At 46.4% G+C, this 20,375-nt stretch overlaps 1 protein-coding gene across 6 annotated transcripts in view; it reads right to left on the bottom strand.

Annotated features, from left to right (window-relative positions):
• Positions 1-244: 244 nt before the first annotated feature.
• The window catches only part of OSBPL3 (oxysterol binding protein like 3), a 184,615-nt gene continuing 164,484 nt past the window's right edge, over positions 245-20,375 (bottom strand). For all 6 annotated transcript variants that reach the window (XM_084787333.1, XM_084787334.1, XM_084787335.1 and 3 more), the window contains 6 exons: positions 17,266-17,344; positions 15,949-16,093; positions 11,151-11,295; positions 8,662-8,788; positions 7,054-7,176; positions 245-4,217 (listed from right to left, as the gene is read on the bottom strand). In XM_084787333.1, the coding sequence (XP_084643459.1) occupies positions 4,121-4,217; positions 7,054-7,176; positions 8,662-8,788; positions 11,151-11,295; positions 15,949-16,093; positions 17,266-17,344 (716 nt within the window). In that variant the 3' untranslated portion in view covers positions 245-4,120. The remainder of the gene's footprint in view (positions 4,218-7,053; positions 7,177-8,661; positions 8,789-11,150; positions 11,296-15,948; positions 16,094-17,265; positions 17,345-20,375) is intronic.

Raw genomic sequence — 20,375 nt, 5'->3', positions numbered from 1 at the left:
TCTGACACACAGGAAATGCCATTTTCATAGCACAATAAAGGTAGGCAGGCAGAACAGGGGATCCTTGGACTAGAGGTGCTGCCTATCCCAAGAGCTAGGAATGCTGGGAAACGCTGGGGAGAAGACCAGGACGACCCAGTGCTTCCCAACCTCACCGGCTCAGCATCTGTCACTTAGGTGAGCAGCTGTGTTCTTCCAGACAGATGTGTGACTACTCACAAGCAGGAAAGACGAAGACAAAGACAGCCTTTGCTATATTCTTTATTGTCAGTCAGTGAGCTACAAAGGGGAGACACAACAAATTAGAAGGAGCTTCTGAGAGAGCCCAAGGGGTCTGGGTATCAGGGTGGGATTTAGATTTTTACAAATGGTTACACAGAAGATTTACAAATATCATTCCTCCCCGGCCCCCAATGCATAGCCTCTGGGGTAACAGAGGAAGATAAAAAGATAAAAAGAGTCACCTCTGATGACTGCATCCCCTAAAAACAGTTTCAAAGAAACCAAAACAAAAACTGGCTTGCATGTTAGACCATCCTGATTTGCAGATACATGTTTGATACGTGGGTTCTCCATAGAGAAAGAGAAACTCTGAGTCACAGATCGATACAACAAAGAAAACCGAGCCTGTGAAAATAGCTTGAATCTGCTAGCAAAAATAGATTTATGCTAATGTTGATATCAAAACTAAAGACATTCAAATAAATTCTGCCTAAACACTGTAGCTGCTATTCCTAAGACCAGGAGAGCAATTTATTGGGTGCTAGAGGGTTTGAGGACAGTCTATAATAGCTACAGTCCATCAGAGAGGGTTTGTAGTGTGCACAGGAGGCCTACAGTAAAAAGCAAAGTAACCTTTACCTTTAGTTTTGGCTTGACATTGTTAAGGGTAGAGTAAACCAACTCATCATAAATCTGACAAAAACAGATGAAAGACAGTGTTAGAAGCCTGAACAAATGATTTATTGAAGGTAATTAAAGTGAGGAAAACAGCAGTCTAAATGGAGTTAGCATTAAAATACTCAGTTTGTGTAGTTTTCCCTCGGGGAACCCCGCAGTGGCACTGGTAGACTGGGGGGATGCTGAGGCATTCTTGCTATTTAGTAGGTAATTAATTGCATTTATGGGCTAACGTACAAGAACCCTCCTGAGGCTGAGTTGAACTGCATCTGTTTAGTTAGTACCAAGACTCCCCCTAGTGTCTCAAAAGTGCACTGTATCTGTCTAGTTAATTCCAAATTCCCCTTAAGTGTCTGGAATGTGAGCTCCATCTATTTATTTAATTAGTACCCAACTCCCCCTGGTGTCTGGGAGGTGGCCTGCATCAGTTTGGTTAGTACCTGAAGCATCCTAGCATCTGGATATGACCTGCAGGAAGAACCTACACTGGGGCTTTTGTTGCCACCTCTGATGTGGGGAGAGAGCAGCCTTCCGGTACCCAAGGACTTGGGGAGGGCACTGGGCCCCTCCCCTGCAACACTGAAGATGCTCATTCCTTAACGACGCCTTGCAATTTAAGGCTGTGACACATGACATGCAGTGTGTGGTTAGCACAAGGTACCACTACCAAGGGAGCATATGTACCTTACCATGAACTTGAAATGGGACAATGAGAATGCGAGAGCCTGACACCGGCATATCAAATGGTACAGTGACTGGTATTATGTATTTGAGGAAAAGTCCAGAAAATTAAACCTTATCTTATTTTTTTTTCACAAAACAATACCACAGTTCTCTTTTCCTTATGAAAACATACACCCTAGACATACAGACTTGCTGGAAGGGTGTGTTAGGTGGGACGGGAGGAAGGTAGCAGCCTCCCCCCTCCTGCAGGGAGTTTTAAGAGTCACGTAGCAGCAGGCACCCCCAGACCATCATACTTCAGAAAGCCCTTTATCCAGACACTGGCAGTGACTCACAGAATTCACACATGGTTCTAGACCATATTCTGTTCATTCCTGCCCCTGGTTCAAGTAAGGTGACTACAGAGGTGACATTTGGGTCAGCTGTTTGTGTGACTCCAAAATAAAAGCTTGAAGTCAACAGAAATCACACCACGAGATAATTTAAGAATTTTTAAACAACTGGTACAAACAAGGCTGTACCCATTCTGGTGGTACATTTTTGTAATCTTTTGCTTGTTGTTTTGTTTTGTTTTTGTTGTTTTCCCTTCTCCTTTGAGTCAGCCTCTCTCGAGCAGGCCTATTTAACACCCAACATTACTGATATCCCACACTTGTCCTCACATTGTGAACACTGCATTTGCTTCCCTGGCACTGAGATGCCTGAATCTACAAGCCTCCTTCTTTCTCGTGTCTGTGAGCAGAATGTGGGGAACACTCGAGAAGGAAAAGAGCAAAACAGGACCAGGAACTGGGCTGCACTGCCCAGGTGCTTAGAAGCGGAGATGAGATTTCCCACTGGCTTCACCTTGACGTCTTCAGAAATGTGGAACAAACGAACCACTATTTAATGAGTTGCTTAAAATGACAGTCACTTGTAGACTCCAAAGACAATCGATTCACCTTCCACGCTCCACCGTGAGAACTCAGTGCTGTCTGGGTGGTTATCTGGGGTGACACTGGTCCGCTCTGTGGCGTGAGTTCTCTCCTTGCACCTTTTATGTGGGTCCTGGAGTCTGCGCTCACTCGGAGCCAGGCTTACACAGTAAATGCCTCTCCTGCTGAGCCGACCTCACTGGCCCCCTCAAATCCGTTCTACAGAAATCTCTTTACCCGACCATTACACACAATGCTTCACGGAGTTGCTACACACATTTGAGGAGTCCAAGGCTTATCAGTCCGGCTTTGGTTTTAATATGCTCTGGGCAGGGGTCAGAACCGTTCCGAGAAACACAAGTCAGCTGCTGCCCGCGTACATTGTACTGTTGTGACTTGAAGTGAGACAAAAGAGCAGCAGCGGTTCCCCCTTTGGTAGCTCCTACCTGAGACAGGTGAGCGTTACAAACAAGAAGAGACAGAGGAAAGACGCACAGCCCTTGCAGCTTTCTCGGACAACGACACAGAAGAACAGCAATGCTTGATGTTTTGTCTCTAAGGCCGATGGTCAAACTATGTAGACAAGGTTGAGAGTACGGTTCTCCGTAAGAGGTAGAGGAGCCCAAAGCTGTGGGGGAGGAGGACTTGCCAGGTTATTTAAAACCACAGATGACAGTGACTTCGCCCAAGTCTGAGAAGGTCACACTGCTGTGCGCTGTTGCTATGTGTCTTATACTAAACAGGTGACATTTCATCCTCAACAGAGATTGAAAAGGAGGGGCTTGCAAGCCAGGGGTGGGGCAGGAAGACTAAAGTAGTGTCTCAAATTGTCAAGGATTCATTCAGGTGAAGGATTCAGGAAAAAAACTGAATGCCTGCTGCCCCCCTAGGATGCTGCCATGGGGACACTGAATTAATGGAGACTTCTCTAAGGGTTGGGTGGGGTGGGGGCTGCATATAAGGCAGCACAACTGCAGGGAGAGGAGGCTTCTCCTCCGGATGGGCGATGTCCACCTTACATAAAAATAAGCATTCCACTAACCTGATACAGATCCCTTAACCCCTAAAATGCAAGTGAGAATTGTCTTGTTACTGCAGCACTCACAGAATTGTTCTGTATGAAGAACTCAAGAGCTGTCTGAGGCCAAAAGAAATCCCAGCTACCAATTAAAGCTGGAGAGCTAGTGCATGGGCGAGCAGCCCTGGGTGTCCTTATTTCTTAATGCACCTCGGAGAGGTTTTTTTCTTCTTCTTCTTCTTCTTCTCCAGTGTGATTTTATAAGGCATAAATTTGACTTTCCCCCCTTACCTTTGGAAAATTAGTGCTAAATCTTTTTTTTTTTTAACCCACACACTAACATTCAATCTTTCATTTTTATTAAATAGCTTATATATAAAAAGAAATACCAAGGTGTTCTACATTCATATAAACAATCATTATAACACTTGAAATTATGGAGAAACTTACTGAAGAAAGTATACACTTCAGTACTTACAATGCTAAGCCAAGAACAAGTGGTCATCGGACAGACTATCTTTTAAACATACAGACACAGGTGTGTGCTGCTTCCAGGAGAAAACGTGGGGGAAGCGCACTGACATTCTCTGTCTTCTTTACTTTTTCACCACAAGACAGGATGGTCTAGTTTGGAAAACCCAAGGTCTCTCCTCAGTTCCAGGTAGGTCCCGTTGCTCACCCAAGAGTCATCGCTGGATTTCCTGCGAGAGATGAGACAGCTTCTGGCAGAGTCCGCTATTGCATCCCCTCTCTCCCGCCTCCCCCCAGCTGTTCTACCCTCATTCTGGACACAATCGTCTGTGGGAAGGATTGTAAGCTTTGTCACAGGTGAAAGCAGTCTTGGTGGGCTTTGCCCTTGGATACACCACGGATACTCCCAAATTAACCTTGAGATAGACGGGGTGGAGCCATCCTTCGCCTGGAATTCAGGAAGAGGACCTGGGGACTCCACCTGGACTATTGTGTTTCTAATCCACCCTCAATGGGAGAGGAAGACTGCCCCTTACATGTGAGGGACAGGCAGGCAGAGAGGACAGAGAGGAGCAGCAGGTTCAGACTGGGCTTGAGCCCACATGGATCAGGAAGAGGATCAGCGAACAGGCTGGACCAGCGCGCAGGCCAGAGACACCTAGGGACCTGTCCCGTGGAACGGATACCAGAAGGTTCACTCATGTTTCCCTTTACCTTTTTTCCCTTTTGTGTAAGCTAGTTGGGTTGTATAGTAAAGTTTAATTGTTAAAAAAACAGAGCCAATAATCATCTTTCCTGTTGTTCGGGTATTTGAGTGGCATTGGCAGGACCACAGCCATTTTTCAATTCTTAAGCCTGGAGGCTGGGAAAGTGGTACTTCTGAGAAGACCGACCACAACAACCAACCAACGGACCAATCTCTCTCTCTCTCTCTCTCTCTCTCTCTCTCTCTCTCTCTCTCTCTCTCTCTCTCTCTCTCTGTGTGTGTGTGTGTGTGTGTGTGTGTGTGTGTGTGTGTATGTGTGTGTGGTGTGTCCATCCACTCTGTGCCATATATCAAACAGGGCTGGGCTGACAGCCACCACCCTGGGAATGACTAAATACTACACAACCAACTAAGTCCATCAAAGTAAGTCTAAGGACCCGGAGGACACCACAGCAGTCCAGAGAGGGAACTCTTGGCTACCTACTCTAGGAAAAGATATTCTGCTATACAGATCGAGATTCAAAAGGTACAAAAGGAAACAGGTCTCCTGCTTTCTGCTTAGCCCTACCTCCCAGCCTAATGTAATGTCAGCTTTCTTCTGCCAGAGTGAGAACACGCACACACACACACACACACACACACACACACACACACTGCCTTCCCTCCCTTCCACAGTACTGGGCACAGCTCTACCCCTTGAGGAGTCGACACCACAGTCTATGCTGGAGATCTGTCTGTCACTCACACCGTGAGGTGCACGTGTCTGTCTTCACTGTTACTCAGTAAGTCAGCAAACTAACGCTGGGGACCAAGTCCAGGGCCTCACGAATGCTATCCAAGAACTCTACCACCAGGCATGTTGTTTTATTAAGAGCACAGCCACACCCATTTCTTTAAATGTTATCTATGGTTGCTTTCCTGTTGAACAACTGGGCTGAGTAATTGCTAAGGCGTATGGCCTACCAAGCCAGCAGCACCTACCATCTGCTTTTATACAGGTAACCAGAGCAATGGTGCTTTCTCGCTCCTTTTTAAACAGTTAAGTGATGTTCCGCTGTGTATGGATGACAGCTCATCTTAACACTGCCCTATGGAGGGGCAGTTAAGCTGCCAGTAACTCCATCAGGTCCTCGGTGATACCTTAATTTATTTTTATTTTTATTTTTTTTTAGAGGCAGAATTTTGATTTTTTTGTCATTATTAACTTGTCTAGGCTGGCCTTGAACTTGCAATCCTCCTGTCACGGTTTCTTGATTATAGGTCTGGGCCACCAAAATTGGCTTTCTCCGCAGTTTAGAATATACCTGCTGCTGAGAAAACTCTGTAGAACCTTTTGACAGCTGTTCCTGCCATCTATTCTGACAAATAAGCCCCCAGACCCACCCCAAATATAAATATGCCACAGGTTCCAGGACAGGCGTGGACTCACCAGCTTGCATCCGCTACATAAGTTGCTGCAATAAAACCCCCAATCACCCAGAGTGCTGGCCAGGTGGTCAGAGGAGGCATGCCCCACGTGGAACATTCTACTGGGCCTTCCTCAAGCCCCCTCTATCCTGTGGGCCTGTTTCCTTCTCAGTTAAAACAGGAAAGAGACTGGGTAAAAGGCCACAATTGCTCACAGCCCTTTTACAATTTTAAGTATATTTTAAAGAAAATCTCAACAATTTTTGTTTGTTTGCTTGCTTGTTTATAGCTAGGATGTCACAGGGCGGCCCAGGCTAGCCTCAAACTCTTACCAATCTTCCTGCCTCAGCCTCCCCTCATGCTGGGATTACAAATATGATCAAAAGCCACTCATGCCTGGCTCCAGAAAGTTACTTTAAAAGTAAAGATCAGTGGGTGTGGTGGCACACGTCTTTAATCCCAGCATTCGGGAGGCAGAGGCAGGCAGATCGCTGTGAGTTCAAGGACAGCCTGGTCTACAAAGCGAGTCCAGTACAGTCAAGGCTAACACAGAAAGACCCTGTCTCGAAACAAACAAACAAACAAAAAGCAAATAAAAGTAAAGATCAATCAGATCTTCCAAACTCAAGAACGAGAGTATTGGAACTGCCAATTTTAGGCATAAGTACCTCAAATTCTACAGTAGGGCTGTCATCAACTAGCCTGTCACTATGTAGAATCTATCTATGCAGGCAGCCAGCCCCAGCCGGGAATGTAACAAGAAGGCCGGGTGGCTTTGGTACCAGGCTTTCCTACACTCTCTTCTGCTACAAATAGACACCAGGAAGAAACAAGGGAGGCCAGAAAAAAAAAAAAAGGCACCAACCCTGTTTCAGGACAACGACAATCACCTAGAAGCTGCCATTTGTCCCACAAGGCTGGCCGCTCCCCACCACCCGCCTCCAGGCACAAACCTGAAAAACCGAGGCTGGTGTTCCACGTCGTTTTCCTCTAAGATGCGCCGCCTCTCCCTCTGCAGCCGCTCGATCCTCTGCTTCTGCACCTCAGCTTCCTCTACGTTCCCTTCTTCTAGAAGCCTGGGGACGGAGGGGATCGGAAAGGACTGGTCACCGAAAAAATAACCAGCAACTCCGATGTACAGGACTGGATACTCAGAGCCCCCTCCACACGGTGATGCAGCATTTTGAGCCTGAAAGCGGGGCCGCCTCTTGTGAAGAGGTGATGTCCCTGGGGCTTGGGATCTCTGTCCAGAGAACTCTGAGTCAGTCTTCTACTCCCCCCACTCTCCCGTGACAGGAACCCCCACATTGTTCGTTTCTTGGGTACGTATTTTCCAAACAGCAATACATATTCTTGTCCCCTTGTCCAGCTAAAGGGCATAAATGGTTGCAAAGCGACTTCGTTTTACTTCGCTTTTCACTCAACCTTAGAGAACTTTTCACAGTTGTGCCGGAACAGGTTCATTTTTAACGGCAGTATAGTACTCGTTTTTGTGGATGTGCCTTAATCATTTCAAACACACTCTACATGTAGACACTGGGTTGGTCCTACCATTTTTAGAGTTATACTTCGTGTTGAAGTAAATGACTTTGGACAGCCACCCTTTGCACATAAGAAAACATATCTGTTCAAGAAATGTCTAGACTTAGGACCGTTGGACAAAAGAGTTGAGTCTTTAATTGATATATTATGAAAGTACACTTGACAGGGAATGTAAGCAATTTATATTCCTCCTTTTATATTCTATTATATTTTATACTATATATTAGTTTGTATTATAGCATGTTGTTACCAGCCACAGATTTTTTGTTTGTTTTGCCAAACTAGGAAATGGCATTTTCACTTGGCTTTCTTCTCTGTGAACTGTTCATTTCTCCAAGTCCATTTGCTCCCTATTGAGTGATATCTTACTGATTTCTAGAACAAACCATACTGTAAGTACAGATTTGTTGCTCATGTATCTTTGAATTTGGTTGTGCACTTGTACATACCGTGTCATTAAGGCCTTAAGAAAATTAAGTCACATATAGTTATCTTTCCTCCCATGTGGCTCTCAGAATTTGAGTCTCAATTATAAAAGGCTCTGGGGGAAATTATCCATCCTGTTCTACAGAGCAGGAAACTGAGGCTGGGGAAGAGTGGAAAAGCCTTGTCACAGAGCACACGACTCATGAATAGCAATCCCAGAACCAGAAGTTAGAACCCAGTGCGCTAAGATCATTTCAACGTGCGGGACCAGGAGAGCTCACTGCTTATTGCAAATAAACAGTAAACTCCTCATTACTACATGCAGCGAAATTCTTCAAGACGGTCCCCCTCCCCTCACCTCTCCTGGTATTTCAGTACAAGTGGGGGCCCTCCAGATGTGGAAAGGCGGCACCACACAAGGATGGAAGTGCACGCTTCAGTCAGCCCCCCTATTTCAAGCCCCTACTTTGTCCTTGTACTCCTGATGACGGTACCCACCCCAGGCTCTGGGTGGCCAGGCTGTGGTGAACACCGCTTTTTGTGGATTGTTGTAAATGTCTCTGGAGAGAAAGCTGTTTGGACAAAGTCCTTACCTCTGATCTGGTCTGAAGCGAGTGTCAGTGGGTGGCAACAGGGACCTTGACGCCGGGTCCAGCTCATTTAACCCTAATGCAAACTGTGTGAAGCCGTAGTACTGCTCATAGCCTTTAGGCATGGGGTCTGAAAGACAAACAAGCCACCCAGCTCTCATTTGCAATTCATCTGTGTTAGTTTAATTCCTTCCACTTTTTCATCTCAGAGCAGCTTTTTTTTTTTTTAAATCTCTAAACGGTTCCATTTCTATTAAAATATTCTGACTAACAAGTAAGCTACTGAGCACTTCTTGGTAGATTTTTTTCTCTCTGAGTTTTCTGTCTCAGGGATTTGGTCTCTTTGCTTTGGTCCCGCAGTGAATTTATCCTGCAGTGAATTTATCTGGTGCTGTGAAGCATCCATATTGTCTGAGCTAATGCAGAATTTGTTATTCAAATGCACTACACCAGGGGCCCGGTGAGATGCCACTCAAGACTAATGGATGAGTTCAGACCCTACAAAGTGGAAGGAAGAAAGTAACTCCACAACGCTGTCCCCAGACTTCCACATTTGTGCTTGGGCACACATATCCCTGCACTCATTTTACACACACACACACACACACACACACACACACACACACACACACACACACACACACCACACACATGCACGCATGCACTCACGCATGCCAACATGCATGCACACACAATAAAGTTTTAAAAATCAATTGAAGAAACTCACTAGGCCTTTTCCTAACCAGCTGTGCTCCCGCTACAGAAGGCCCATGTCCATGCAGAAATGCCAAACTCCCAGAATTCTGGAGCAGCTGCAACAGCACTGAACTCCCTGAGGGTGGTCTGACACCTAATTCTTTTCTTTTCCTCGCCGCTTTTCACCAAATCTCAGGCCTTAAAAGCTCACATCCCAGGGTTAGGTTCTAATTGGCCCTAACTTTGGTCTCAGCTAAGAGTCAGATATACACCAGGGATATCCAATGTAGACCCAAGAAATTCCCTTGCAGTCTTAGTGCTTGCTGGTCCCATATCCACACGTAAATGTCCTCCATGAACTTTGCCACAGACAGCATGCTTTGAAGCTTTTCAAGTCCTACTGGCAGCTAACCCCATACTCTGTGTACTGTACCTAAAGCTTGAACACCAGACCAAGCTCCAAGCTGTGCTTTCCACCTGAGACCCCCACCCACCAGAGTAAAGATGGTGCTTTCCTTCAACAGGGGCCAGGGGAGCTAGAGGCCCATATGGAGACAAAAGAATGGTAAAGAGTGAGCATTGAGCCAGGCTTTCAGCAAATGAGAGACTGTCTGTGTGAAGTCTTATGTATGCCTCTAAAGCTAGGAAGGCAGCCGCTAGGGCATCAGTCCAGCTCCACGGCAACCTTTGGGATGGAAGAAGAGGTGGCTGAGAGAGACTACATTGGCCCTTACTGTCACACCTCTTCCTGACGGGATGCAAGCCAGCGTTCCTTGTTCCCCACAGTTGGCACGGGGATGGGCTAGGGCCTACTTCGGGCTGTTTGTGCTGTTGAGACTCACTGGCTAGGAACCCTGGGAAATGCTTCGTTCTTGAGAAAGGGGAGGTGCAGGGTCAGCTGTTTAGCCCTCCCCTTCCTCCCCGATTTGACGTGTGTCTGTGAGGTGGCATGATAGGGAGTCGTTACAGCCATCTACGCACATGGGAGGAACCACGTGTAGCATAACGCCTCCTCCCTGCTCTGCGTCTCTGACCCCAGTAGGCTGCTGAGGTAACAATATGGCGCCTCACCCCTCAATTCCTTATTAAACATGGCATGTAGCCCATGGCTTAAGCTACTAACAAAGTAGTTTCCTTTTTCCCTTCCTCAACCCTGCCCACCTCAATCCCCAACCATTCTCTCCCTCCCTTAACCAGACTAACACCCACTCCTAAAGCCCATGTCTCAGGACGATGGTCATTTGACTAAAATGACTCCAACTTGGAAACAAGCTCTTTCCAGTGTGAGAGATTAAAGGGTTCCTGGTGCACAGCCTGGGCTTCCACAGCTTTCTTGCCAGAGCTGATCCGGGCAGTGTCCTTGGAAGACAAGTATAGCTTTTAGGATTCGACCAACTGGAAGGTCCTGCGTGCTTTGGAAAGCCTAGGTCACTCTGTTTTTCTAGTGACAGCTTGGTCTTGCTCTTGGCTCTAGAATCTCTTGCATTTTGCTGTCACTCCAACAAGCCCTGTTAGAGCCCCATGTGTGAGCTGAAGAAGCTGTCAGGCCACCCTGGGATTGCCAGCTCCTTTCTGAGGTCCCGAGAACCCAGAGCAGAACACAGCAGCCAAACTGAGAAGCTGCTGTAAGCATGGCAAAGACATGAAAGATGGGCCAGGGCCACTAACCTGCCTCAAGCAGGTGGCAGCTAGAGACAGTGGCGCTCACCCCCCCTGCTCCCCTGCCCGGTGTGGGGGGAGAAGAAGGGGGGACAGCCTCTCAGCTGTTCTATCCTTGGGATCTGGCGGCCACTCACTTGCTCTCCAGACACACGTGGACGAGGAAGCCCCGCCACAGTAGATGCTCTCATGCCATTTCCCGAACAGCCGGTGCACAGGCTTCCCGCTGCGGTCGAACACTGTGCCTTCGATCTCGTGGGCGTTAGTGCTCCAGTATTTTGCCTAGGATACAGATGAGAATGGTCTGGGTAGGACTACGGCATTGACTTATTATAGGTATTAGAGCACAGAAAGAACGAAGGCCAGGTCCAGGGGTGCTCTTCTGTGAGGAAGACAGGGTAATCAGGAGTCCAAGGTCATCCTCAGCGGCAAGTCAAACTTGAGGTTAACCCTGACTACTGTGAGTGTCTCAGGGGAATGAAAAAGACAATAAAGGTGTTTCTTTTTTCTTTTTTTGAAACCAGGTTTCTCTGTATACCCTTAGCTGTCCTGAACTTGCACTATATACCAGGCTGGCCTCAAACTCACAGGGATCCACCTGCCTCTGCCTCCCGAGTGCTGGGATTAAAGGCGTGCCCGGCGTAAGAGTGTTTCTATAGGACTAGTTATGGGTTGTTTCATTAGTACACAAATACAAATTATATAATTTTTTTGTCATGTACAATATTTTGAAATATGTGTGCATTGTGGAATGGCTAACTCAAGCTAATTAGCATGTTTTCCCTCACATTTATTTAGGCCAGAGCACTTTCACATGTGGTTGGCCATTTTCAAGTGTCTAGATACATTGTTAATGGCTCTCTTGACTTTGCAGAAAGGTTGTATCCTTTGATCAGTAACTTCCCTAGGCCTTACCTCTACCCCTCTGCTACTCAAGCTACTTCCTGCTTCTAGGAATCTACTTTCCCCAGTTCCACCCACAGATGAGGTCATGGAGTATTTTTTTATGAGCTAGGCTTATTTCACTTTGCACAGTATCTACTCCATTAATCTACGTGTATAGTGCACATGACAGGACTTCATTCGTTCCACTGCCAAACAGTATTCCGTTGCACTTCTGCACCCTACCTATGCACCAATAGCCCTGAGCGTGACCCTTCCTTTGCTCTTGTGAGCAGTGCTGTGACAAGCCTAGGACGGCAGGGCCCCAGAGATGCTGGGTGTTTTGAGGAACTTCATTCTCCCTACTGGCTGCACTAACTCACATCCCATGAGCAGTGTGCAAGGGCTCCCTTCGCTTCAGGTCTCATCTTTTTGGAGCCAGCTGTTCTATGATGCTGAACATCTGTTCACCTCTCTGTTGGCTGTCTGCATGGCTGACATTCAGGGATGTTTGTTTAGATACTTTTTTCTGCCTTTTTCTGGCATGAAGGCTCACTGTCACTGGGGCTGTGTTTCTAGCTCTTTTGTCTTTGTCGAATGAACGTGTGTGTGTGTGTGTGTGTGTGTGTGTGTGTGTGTGTGTGTGTCTACATAGTACAGCACACACTTGGAGGTCAGAAGATAACTTTCAGGAGTCAGTTCCACCTACCATGGGGATCAAAGTCAGATCCTCCGGGTTTTCAGCCAAAGCCTTCAGCCTCAAGCCTGCACTCTATCTAGCACCTACCTGGTCCGAGACAGAATCCTGCTTCAGTCTCCTGAGTCCCAAGTGTTGGTCTGATGGGGGTGAACTACCATACTCAGCGCCCCATTTATCCAGTTTTCCTGTAATTGAGCTGACTTCCATTTTATGTTGTGTATTTTAACACTGTATCAGATTACAACTATTTCCTCTTTTGCACGTGGCTATCCAGTGGTCCCACCAGCACTACTGAAGAGACTGCCCTTTCTCATCATGCCTTACTGCAATCTTTTTAAAAATCAATTAAAAGTAAACATGTGGATTTATTTCCGGGCTTTCTAGCCTGTTCCTACAGCCTGCCCAGGTTCTGGATTTAAAAACAGAAACAAAACCAAAAACTTTCATTATTTAACGAAGACTGCAGCTAACCTACCACCTGCAGCTTGCAACCCCGTAACGCATGTTTGTACAGGTTCTGCGCTTTTTCTACTTTCCCTTCACGTGGCACAGGAACACAGAAGCCAGTTCTTAGCTCTTTGCCAAGTAGCTACTGCATTGCCATGCTAATGGGTGAAAGTGCTGGCAGCTGCCCCAGGCAAGCCACTGTGACTCTAAAGCCTGTGAACTCTCCCAACTGCAATTTAAAGTTAACTCACGATTCTTTTTACCTGAAGAAAACAGTCATTGTCAAACCAGTTAAAGAGGTTGGTTAAAACTGCAGGTTTTACCATACCACCGCCCCACCCCACCCCTCCACATTCTTGGCCTGTTCCGGCTGCAGGAACCGGTACAAGCCCCCTTCTCAGCACCTTGGTCCATGAGACAGCCTTGTTCATCTCAGCTCAGGGGACCGCAGCCTCATTTATGCAGTACCACTGTCCAGCCAGCAGAGGGAGTGCCAACTCCCTAGAGAGTTTTGGACATCTGCCAACAACCTACCTGGCCACTCTTAAAAACCTGAGCCTAGCCTTTAAGGGCTGAGCCATCTCTTGCCTCTGCCTCCCTAAGGCTGGAATTAAAGGCCTGTGCCAGCACTGCTTGGCTCTGTGTTGGTTTTTTTGTTTGTCTGTTGTTTTTTTTGATCCAACAGGTTTCAGAAATTTTTACAAATAACGATAGTACTACTAAAAATTACCCATTTTGATAAACACACACAAAATATGGGTTTTGTTTCTTTGGGGAAGCAGCAGCAAAGGGTTGATAACTGTGATGCTTAACATAACGCCGGGGGTATACGACAACAACAGTAAAGAAAGTCATTATGGCTGCTCATTGGTCAGGAGAGAGACCATGAGAAAGAGACAAGGTTTAAAACATCACTAGACTTCAACCCTTCCTTCAGCCTGTCTCACTGGTACTTTGTCTATAGCCTCAAATTAAATTAACAGTAGTCCATTCATCAGACAGAACTGTGAGGATGTCAAACGGGCCTGAGGCCTTTTAACTGTGGCGAGGAGGTGTTGGTATTACATAGCATAACCTGAGGTTGGAGAGGACCACTTGGGAGCCTGTAGCCAAAGCTGGAAGGTAACTTCTGGGATGGATGGAGGGTCCCTTGAAGCAGTGCCAACCCAAATCTACCTCAGGAAAGTAGTTAGAGTAACTTTTTCAAGATTACAGAACAAATGGAATAAATTATATGCTGTCTGTGTACTCCTTTATGTTGGGTTTTTTTTTTTTTTTTTTTTTTTTTTGGTTTTTTGAGACAGGGTTTCTTTGTGTAGCCTTGGCTGTCCTAGACTCACTTTGTAGATCAGGCTGGCCTCAAACTCTCAGCAATCTGCCTCTGCCTCCCAAGTGCTGGGATTAAAGGCGTGAGCCACTACGCCCGGCTTACCTTTAAGTCTTAAATAAACATCTGCTGTTTAAAAAAAAAAAAGCAAAACTTCATGAACAGAGGCATTTCTCCATAAATCAAAAACCCTGGCCCTATTTTCAGCTGGAACTGAAGCCGTATTTGAAAAGCAGGAAAGTTGAGTGGCATTTCCAGGTCGTTCTCTGCTTGTTCAGTTTCTCCCCTTCAAAGCTTTGGTAAATGCAAAGGGAAGGTGGGACACAGCAGCAGCGCCAGAAGAGTGAATGTGAAATTCCAAACTGACTTCTCCAGCCATGTAAAAGAGGCAGGGGAAGAAAGGGACCCAGGCCATTAAGTTTATTGGGAATAGGGGTCAGATTTTTTTTTTCCCTTTACAGTATTTATCAACAGATCAAATGTTGACCGACTGGGAAGCCACAGGGGAGACAGCTGTGCCCCACGGGAGCATCTGCTCCCAGGGTCTTTCAACATTCGGTGCTCATCTCCAATAACTACAAGCATCTTCCTGTAAAGCTGGGCGTGGTGGTGTACTCCAGGAGTTCAGTACTCCCTCTGAGGGATGAAGCAGGGGGATTGCTCCGAGTTTGAGGCCAGCCTGGACTCAAACAAATGATCTCTCATTCTTTCTCTGGTCCTGATAAGATGAGAAGGGGTGGTGGACAGCAGACAAGGGAGTGAGCACACTGCTCTGAGAAGACGCGCGCGCACGTGTGCATGTCTGTCTGTATGAGTAATCGGACTCTGTAAGCACATGCATTTCAGGGGAGAGAGTGGGCAGTGCTAGGGCTGCAGAGCCTTGTGCGCTGTTGAGAGGATGCGGAGTTCTACTTGGGAAGATGGAAGTAAGTGGAAAGCCTTCTTAAGGGAACGGCTGGCCACGCCCTTTCTCGTGGCGAGGCAGCAGCAATGCAAGCATGGCGGTCTCCTCACCCAGTTCTTTCTTCCTTATGATACTGCGTAGTCTGCTCTCAGACTCCCAGTTCCCCAGCCTCAACCTCTTGAGTGCTGGAATTACAGGTGCAAGCCGCCAAGTCCGGCTTCATTGTAACCTCTCTTAAAGGCACAGCTCAGCAATATAAAGAACACCCACAATGGTGCACGACTGTCACCACTATATAACTTTTTTCATCTTCCCAAACAGAAACTCCAAACTTGTGGCACACAAACGTCTTATGCTTCCCTCCACCTGGCCCCTGATAGCCCTCTCTCTGTTTTCTTTCTCTATGAACTCAGCTCTTCTGGGGGTTCGCGTACTTGGGGGTCCTATAGGATGCATCCTTTCACGTCGGCTTATCCACTTAACATGTCTTCATGTATCTGTGTCATGGTCTGGTGACAGCTCATCAAAGAGTCTCCCAGTCTATGCCCTGAGGAGGGCAGATGGTAGGAGAGGCAGGGAGGGTCAACATCTCAGTCAGGTAACAGGATAGGGGATAGCCGTGCTCTGGGCACCTGGCACTGCCTTGGCCTTCCTGCACCAGCTCACTCAAGGTACCTTTATGAAGTTCACTTTGCAGTGGCAGGAGTCATCAGCCAGGTTCTTGATGACAATCTCGCCATAGTGCTCGATCCACCGCTGCCCACTTAAGATGTTGTGGATGCAGGAGGTCACTTTGTTCCACTCAAAGTGATCTCCAAAACTGAAAGAGAGGGGGGAGTCACAGGCGGCTCCCAGCAGAGCCAGCCACAGGTGCAGCAGGCAGGCCATCTTACTTTAATACACCGAGGCAGGGGACAAATCACCCATCCCCTCATTTGCAGACCCTGCGTCAAATAAGGCTGGTTTGGGAGGCAGAAAACACCTCAGCAGTCATCCTCCTGCCTCCTAAAGGTACAGGGGGCTCCACCAGCGGCTGCTAAACTGCCAGCCACCCTCTTCCACAGAGGAAGCATCCAGAGCCCCAGGGGACAGGCCTGACGCTGCTGGACTGCAGAAGGGAAGTTGGTGGAAGGTGTAGGGTGGGCTCCCACACTTTACTAATTACAAATTATTTCTATCTTTTCCATGAGAAAGAACTCAGGCATTGCTTACAGTAGGTGAGGGCGCTAGTGACAAGGAAAGTGGGGCAGCCTGACTCCCAGTCATGTGTGAAAGGGCACAGCAGCGTGTGATTCCCTACAGCCTGGCTTAGAGTCCTAGACCCACTATCACTTTGATTAAACACACACACACACACACACACACACACACACACACACACGCTGGAGAGATGGCTCAGAGGTTAAGCACACTGACTGCTCTTCCAAAGGTCCTGAGTTCAATTCCCAGCAACCACATGGTGGCTCAAAACCATCTATAATGTGATCTGATATCCTCTTCTGGCCTGCAAATGCACATGCAGACAGAGTACTGTATACATAATAATAAATAAATAATAAATAAATAAATAAATAATTTAAAACACACACACACACACACACACACACACACTCACACTCACACACATACACACCAAAAACCAAAAAACCTATCAATGTCGCCTATAGAACGGAAGCTTTGTCTGACTCTGAGGGAATTCTGACAGTGAGGCAAGACCACAGTGATAAAGAAAAGTGGCTGTTTATCTTGGAAGGAAGCAGAAAGGAATTTTTAAAAGCCTCTGCTCAGGGAGCTGTTGTCTGCAGGAGGCATTTCCAGCCAGTGAGGGAAAACACTAGACCGTTGAGGCCTGCCAGGAGGAGGCAGCTACCTGAACACACTGCCAGAGGGAGTAAATGTGAAAAGCACAGTCTCCAAGCCAGGGGGATTGTGGGTGCCCGTAACGTACACTTCTGGCCTCAGAGTTACCAGTTCTAACCTAGAGGAACTTACGTGGGCAAAGTCACGTGGGTTGTGCCAATTGGGACGATTTCCATGGATTTACCCCAGAATTTGTTTTTCCATCGCACATCTGAAACGAAACATGAGATAGCACATGTTGAACAAGACAGCTAGGTGGATTCAGAGATCTCAGGCTGGACAGATGATTGGTCATTCTCCAACTGTCACGGTCAAGTTGGTTCTAACGGAGATAATTGTTCATGGCCTAGAAATGCCGACTGGGGACCCAAAATGGAACCAGGAAAACAAAGTTGAAAGGCACAGTCCTCTTGAAAGAGTCCGCAGCATGGGAGTGAGGTGACGATAAGTCACATCAACTCGGGCTATCCCAGTGTGCTGCTGCGTGAGGTGGTTGGTGTGAGGGGAGACGCATGGCTGGCGTTTGAGGAAGGCCCTGAAAGAGGCTTGCCAGAAAGAGCCACGTAAACAGGGCTTTGTAGAGTACACATGAGTTCGTGAAGCAGAGAGAAATCATTTGGAAGATAGTATTTAAAGGGTCAGAGGTATAAGAGAGGCACGTGTGGCTCTGTCCTGTGGGTCTGAGACTATCTGAGGGAAAGAGCAGAAAGTCAGACTGAGGAAGAAGTGGGTTCTGCGAGTCTCGCTGAGAAGTCTTTTTTTTTTAGTTGAAAACATTCGGGGAACCGGTGTGATCAGATTTGTAAAAATCTTGCAAAAAGGGTCAAAGCCTGAGAGAACAGACCATGGGCAGGAGGGGTAAAAAGCAAGGCGCTGAGAGCAGCGGCTGCTGTGGCCGCGATAAGCGGGAGGGAAGTGAGTTGAGCCCACAGCTGTGATGCGGTGGGGTCATAAGGAAACAAGCAAAAATGGAGACTGGCGTGGCCAACAGGCGCAGGCTGAGAAAGGAAGGGGCGGTTACGAGCCATGGTGTCAGCTGTCCTAATCTGTGGATGCCGCCACCAAGAGAGCAAAGGGGGACGGGGGGGGGGGGGGGGGGGACACACACAAGAATGGGAAGCCGTCTGTCTAGGTGCCGCACTGAGACAGGAGCACGGCTGGGGATGAGGGAAGAAGCCGGGAGGTTAGGAGATGCACGGCTGTGGTCTAGGTGAGGGAGGTAAGGGGAATTATTATTATTATTATTATTATTATTATTATTATTATTATTATTATTATTATATTTTTTTGGTTTTTGAGACAGGGTTTCTCTGTGTAGCCTTAACTGTCCTGGACTTGATTTGTAGACCAGGCTGGCCTCGAACTCACAGTGATCCACCTGCCTCTGCCTCCCGAGTGGGGGGATTAAAGGCGTGTGCCACCACCACCTAGCCAAAAAAAAAAAAAATGTTTTTTTTGTTTTTTTGTGGGGGGAATTATTTTTTATGAAATGGTGAACATAAAGGAAGCTGTGAGCTTACTTGCTATAGAAGCTGTTTCTGAAGTGGTGAAGCTATTTTAAAATTAACTATGCTAATGAAAAAAATCACCAAGTTATGTACCATAAGTGGGCAAACAATATAGTATGTAAATATTTCTCAATAAAATTGCTATGAAAAATGAAAAAGGGAGAATTGGATTGGAACAAAGAATAACAGTGAATTGCTAAGTTTGTAACACACACAATCTCACAAAGGTCAGGTTTACACTGCTATGCTTCTTACTACATCTATACTAATATATAATAATGCCAGTTGACGGAAGACTGACTATAATGCCTTAAAGATAGATAATATAAACACTGCAGTAACAACTAAGGCATAAAACAAGGGGCTGTAGATATAATCCAATAAAAGAGATAAAATAGACATATAGACAGTGTCCAACTAATTCAAAAGAAGGCATAAAAAGAGAAAAGAGGCCAGGTGTAGTGGCACATGCCTGTAATCCCAATACTTGGGAGGCAGAGGCAGGCAGATCTCTGTGAGTTCGAAGCCATCCAGATCTACAAAGTGAGTCCAGGACAGCCAGGACTATAAGAAAAACCCTGTCTTGAAAAATCCCCCCCCCAAAAAAAAGAAAGAAAGAAAGAAAGAAAGAGAAAAGAAGCGAAAAAGAAACCCATTTGACAAAAAACAAGGCATGCCTTGTTAAATCACCTACATCTTTAATTACAACAAATGTAAATGATCTAAACAACCCAGCTAAAAGGCAGAGAAATGTGAGACAGAGGGAAATTTGAGGATCCTATACCTAGGAAACAGGTAGAATTATCCAGGAAAGGAGAAGGAGAAATGTATGTAACATAAGGAGCCTCCAGGGACTACTTTTGAGAAGGCTCTCTTGTTAAAAACGAAAATGCAGACTTTATGAAAACAAAGAAGAAGCACTTTTGGGGCCAACGAGATTTGTCAGGTAGGAGCTTAGAAGCCTTATGAGAAACATTTCCAGAGGGTTTTAGTGAAAAGTAGAGAAATCTCAGGTGAAGCTTTAATATTTAATATTAAGCATCAATAACAAAGAGTAAAGAAACACTTGACTTTTAACTTCCAGGCTAGTAACACTGATAGCCTCCAGACAGAGTAAGTGGGTGGTGGGGTGGGGTGGGGGGAACGGACGGGAAGTGTCACGGTATGCTCCTGTCTTGTCGGTTGAAATCCCACAAAGATATATATGCACACGTACGTATGTATAAAGACAACGTGGGAACCAAATGACAGTGTTAGTAAAGAAAATGTTTTTAAAAATTGATTAGGGGTTGGGGATGTTACTCGGCTGCTAATTGCATAGCATGCGCAATGCCCAAGTTCAGTCTTCAGCGCTGCATAAACCAGGTTGTGCTAACGTCTGCCTGTGAGCCCGACACATTGCAAAGTGCAGGCAGAAGGGTAAGCAGTTCAAAGGGAACCTAGTATAAGAAGTTTAAAGTTACCCTGGCCTGGACTAAGGGAGCCTATCACCAACAACCAAAACTAGTATGTATGTATGTATGTATGTATGTATGTATGTATGTATGTATGTACACACACATATATGTAAATATATACATATATACAAAATGTGCTCAACTTCTTGAAAACCTGGTACACTCAGTTCCTCATACTGTACTCTAACCTTTTGAATAAATGAAAACTTAGCAGAACCAACTCATTTAGGAAAGACCTATAAACATTATTTTTAGAACAACTTTCCATTTTCCCCCA

Source organism: Acomys minous, assembly GCF_964271855.1.
Source record: "Acomys minous genome assembly, chromosome: 6".
Lineage (NCBI taxonomy): Eukaryota > Metazoa > Chordata > Mammalia > Rodentia > Muridae > Acomys > Acomys minous.
This window is presented reverse-complemented; position numbering and strand designations above follow the sequence as displayed.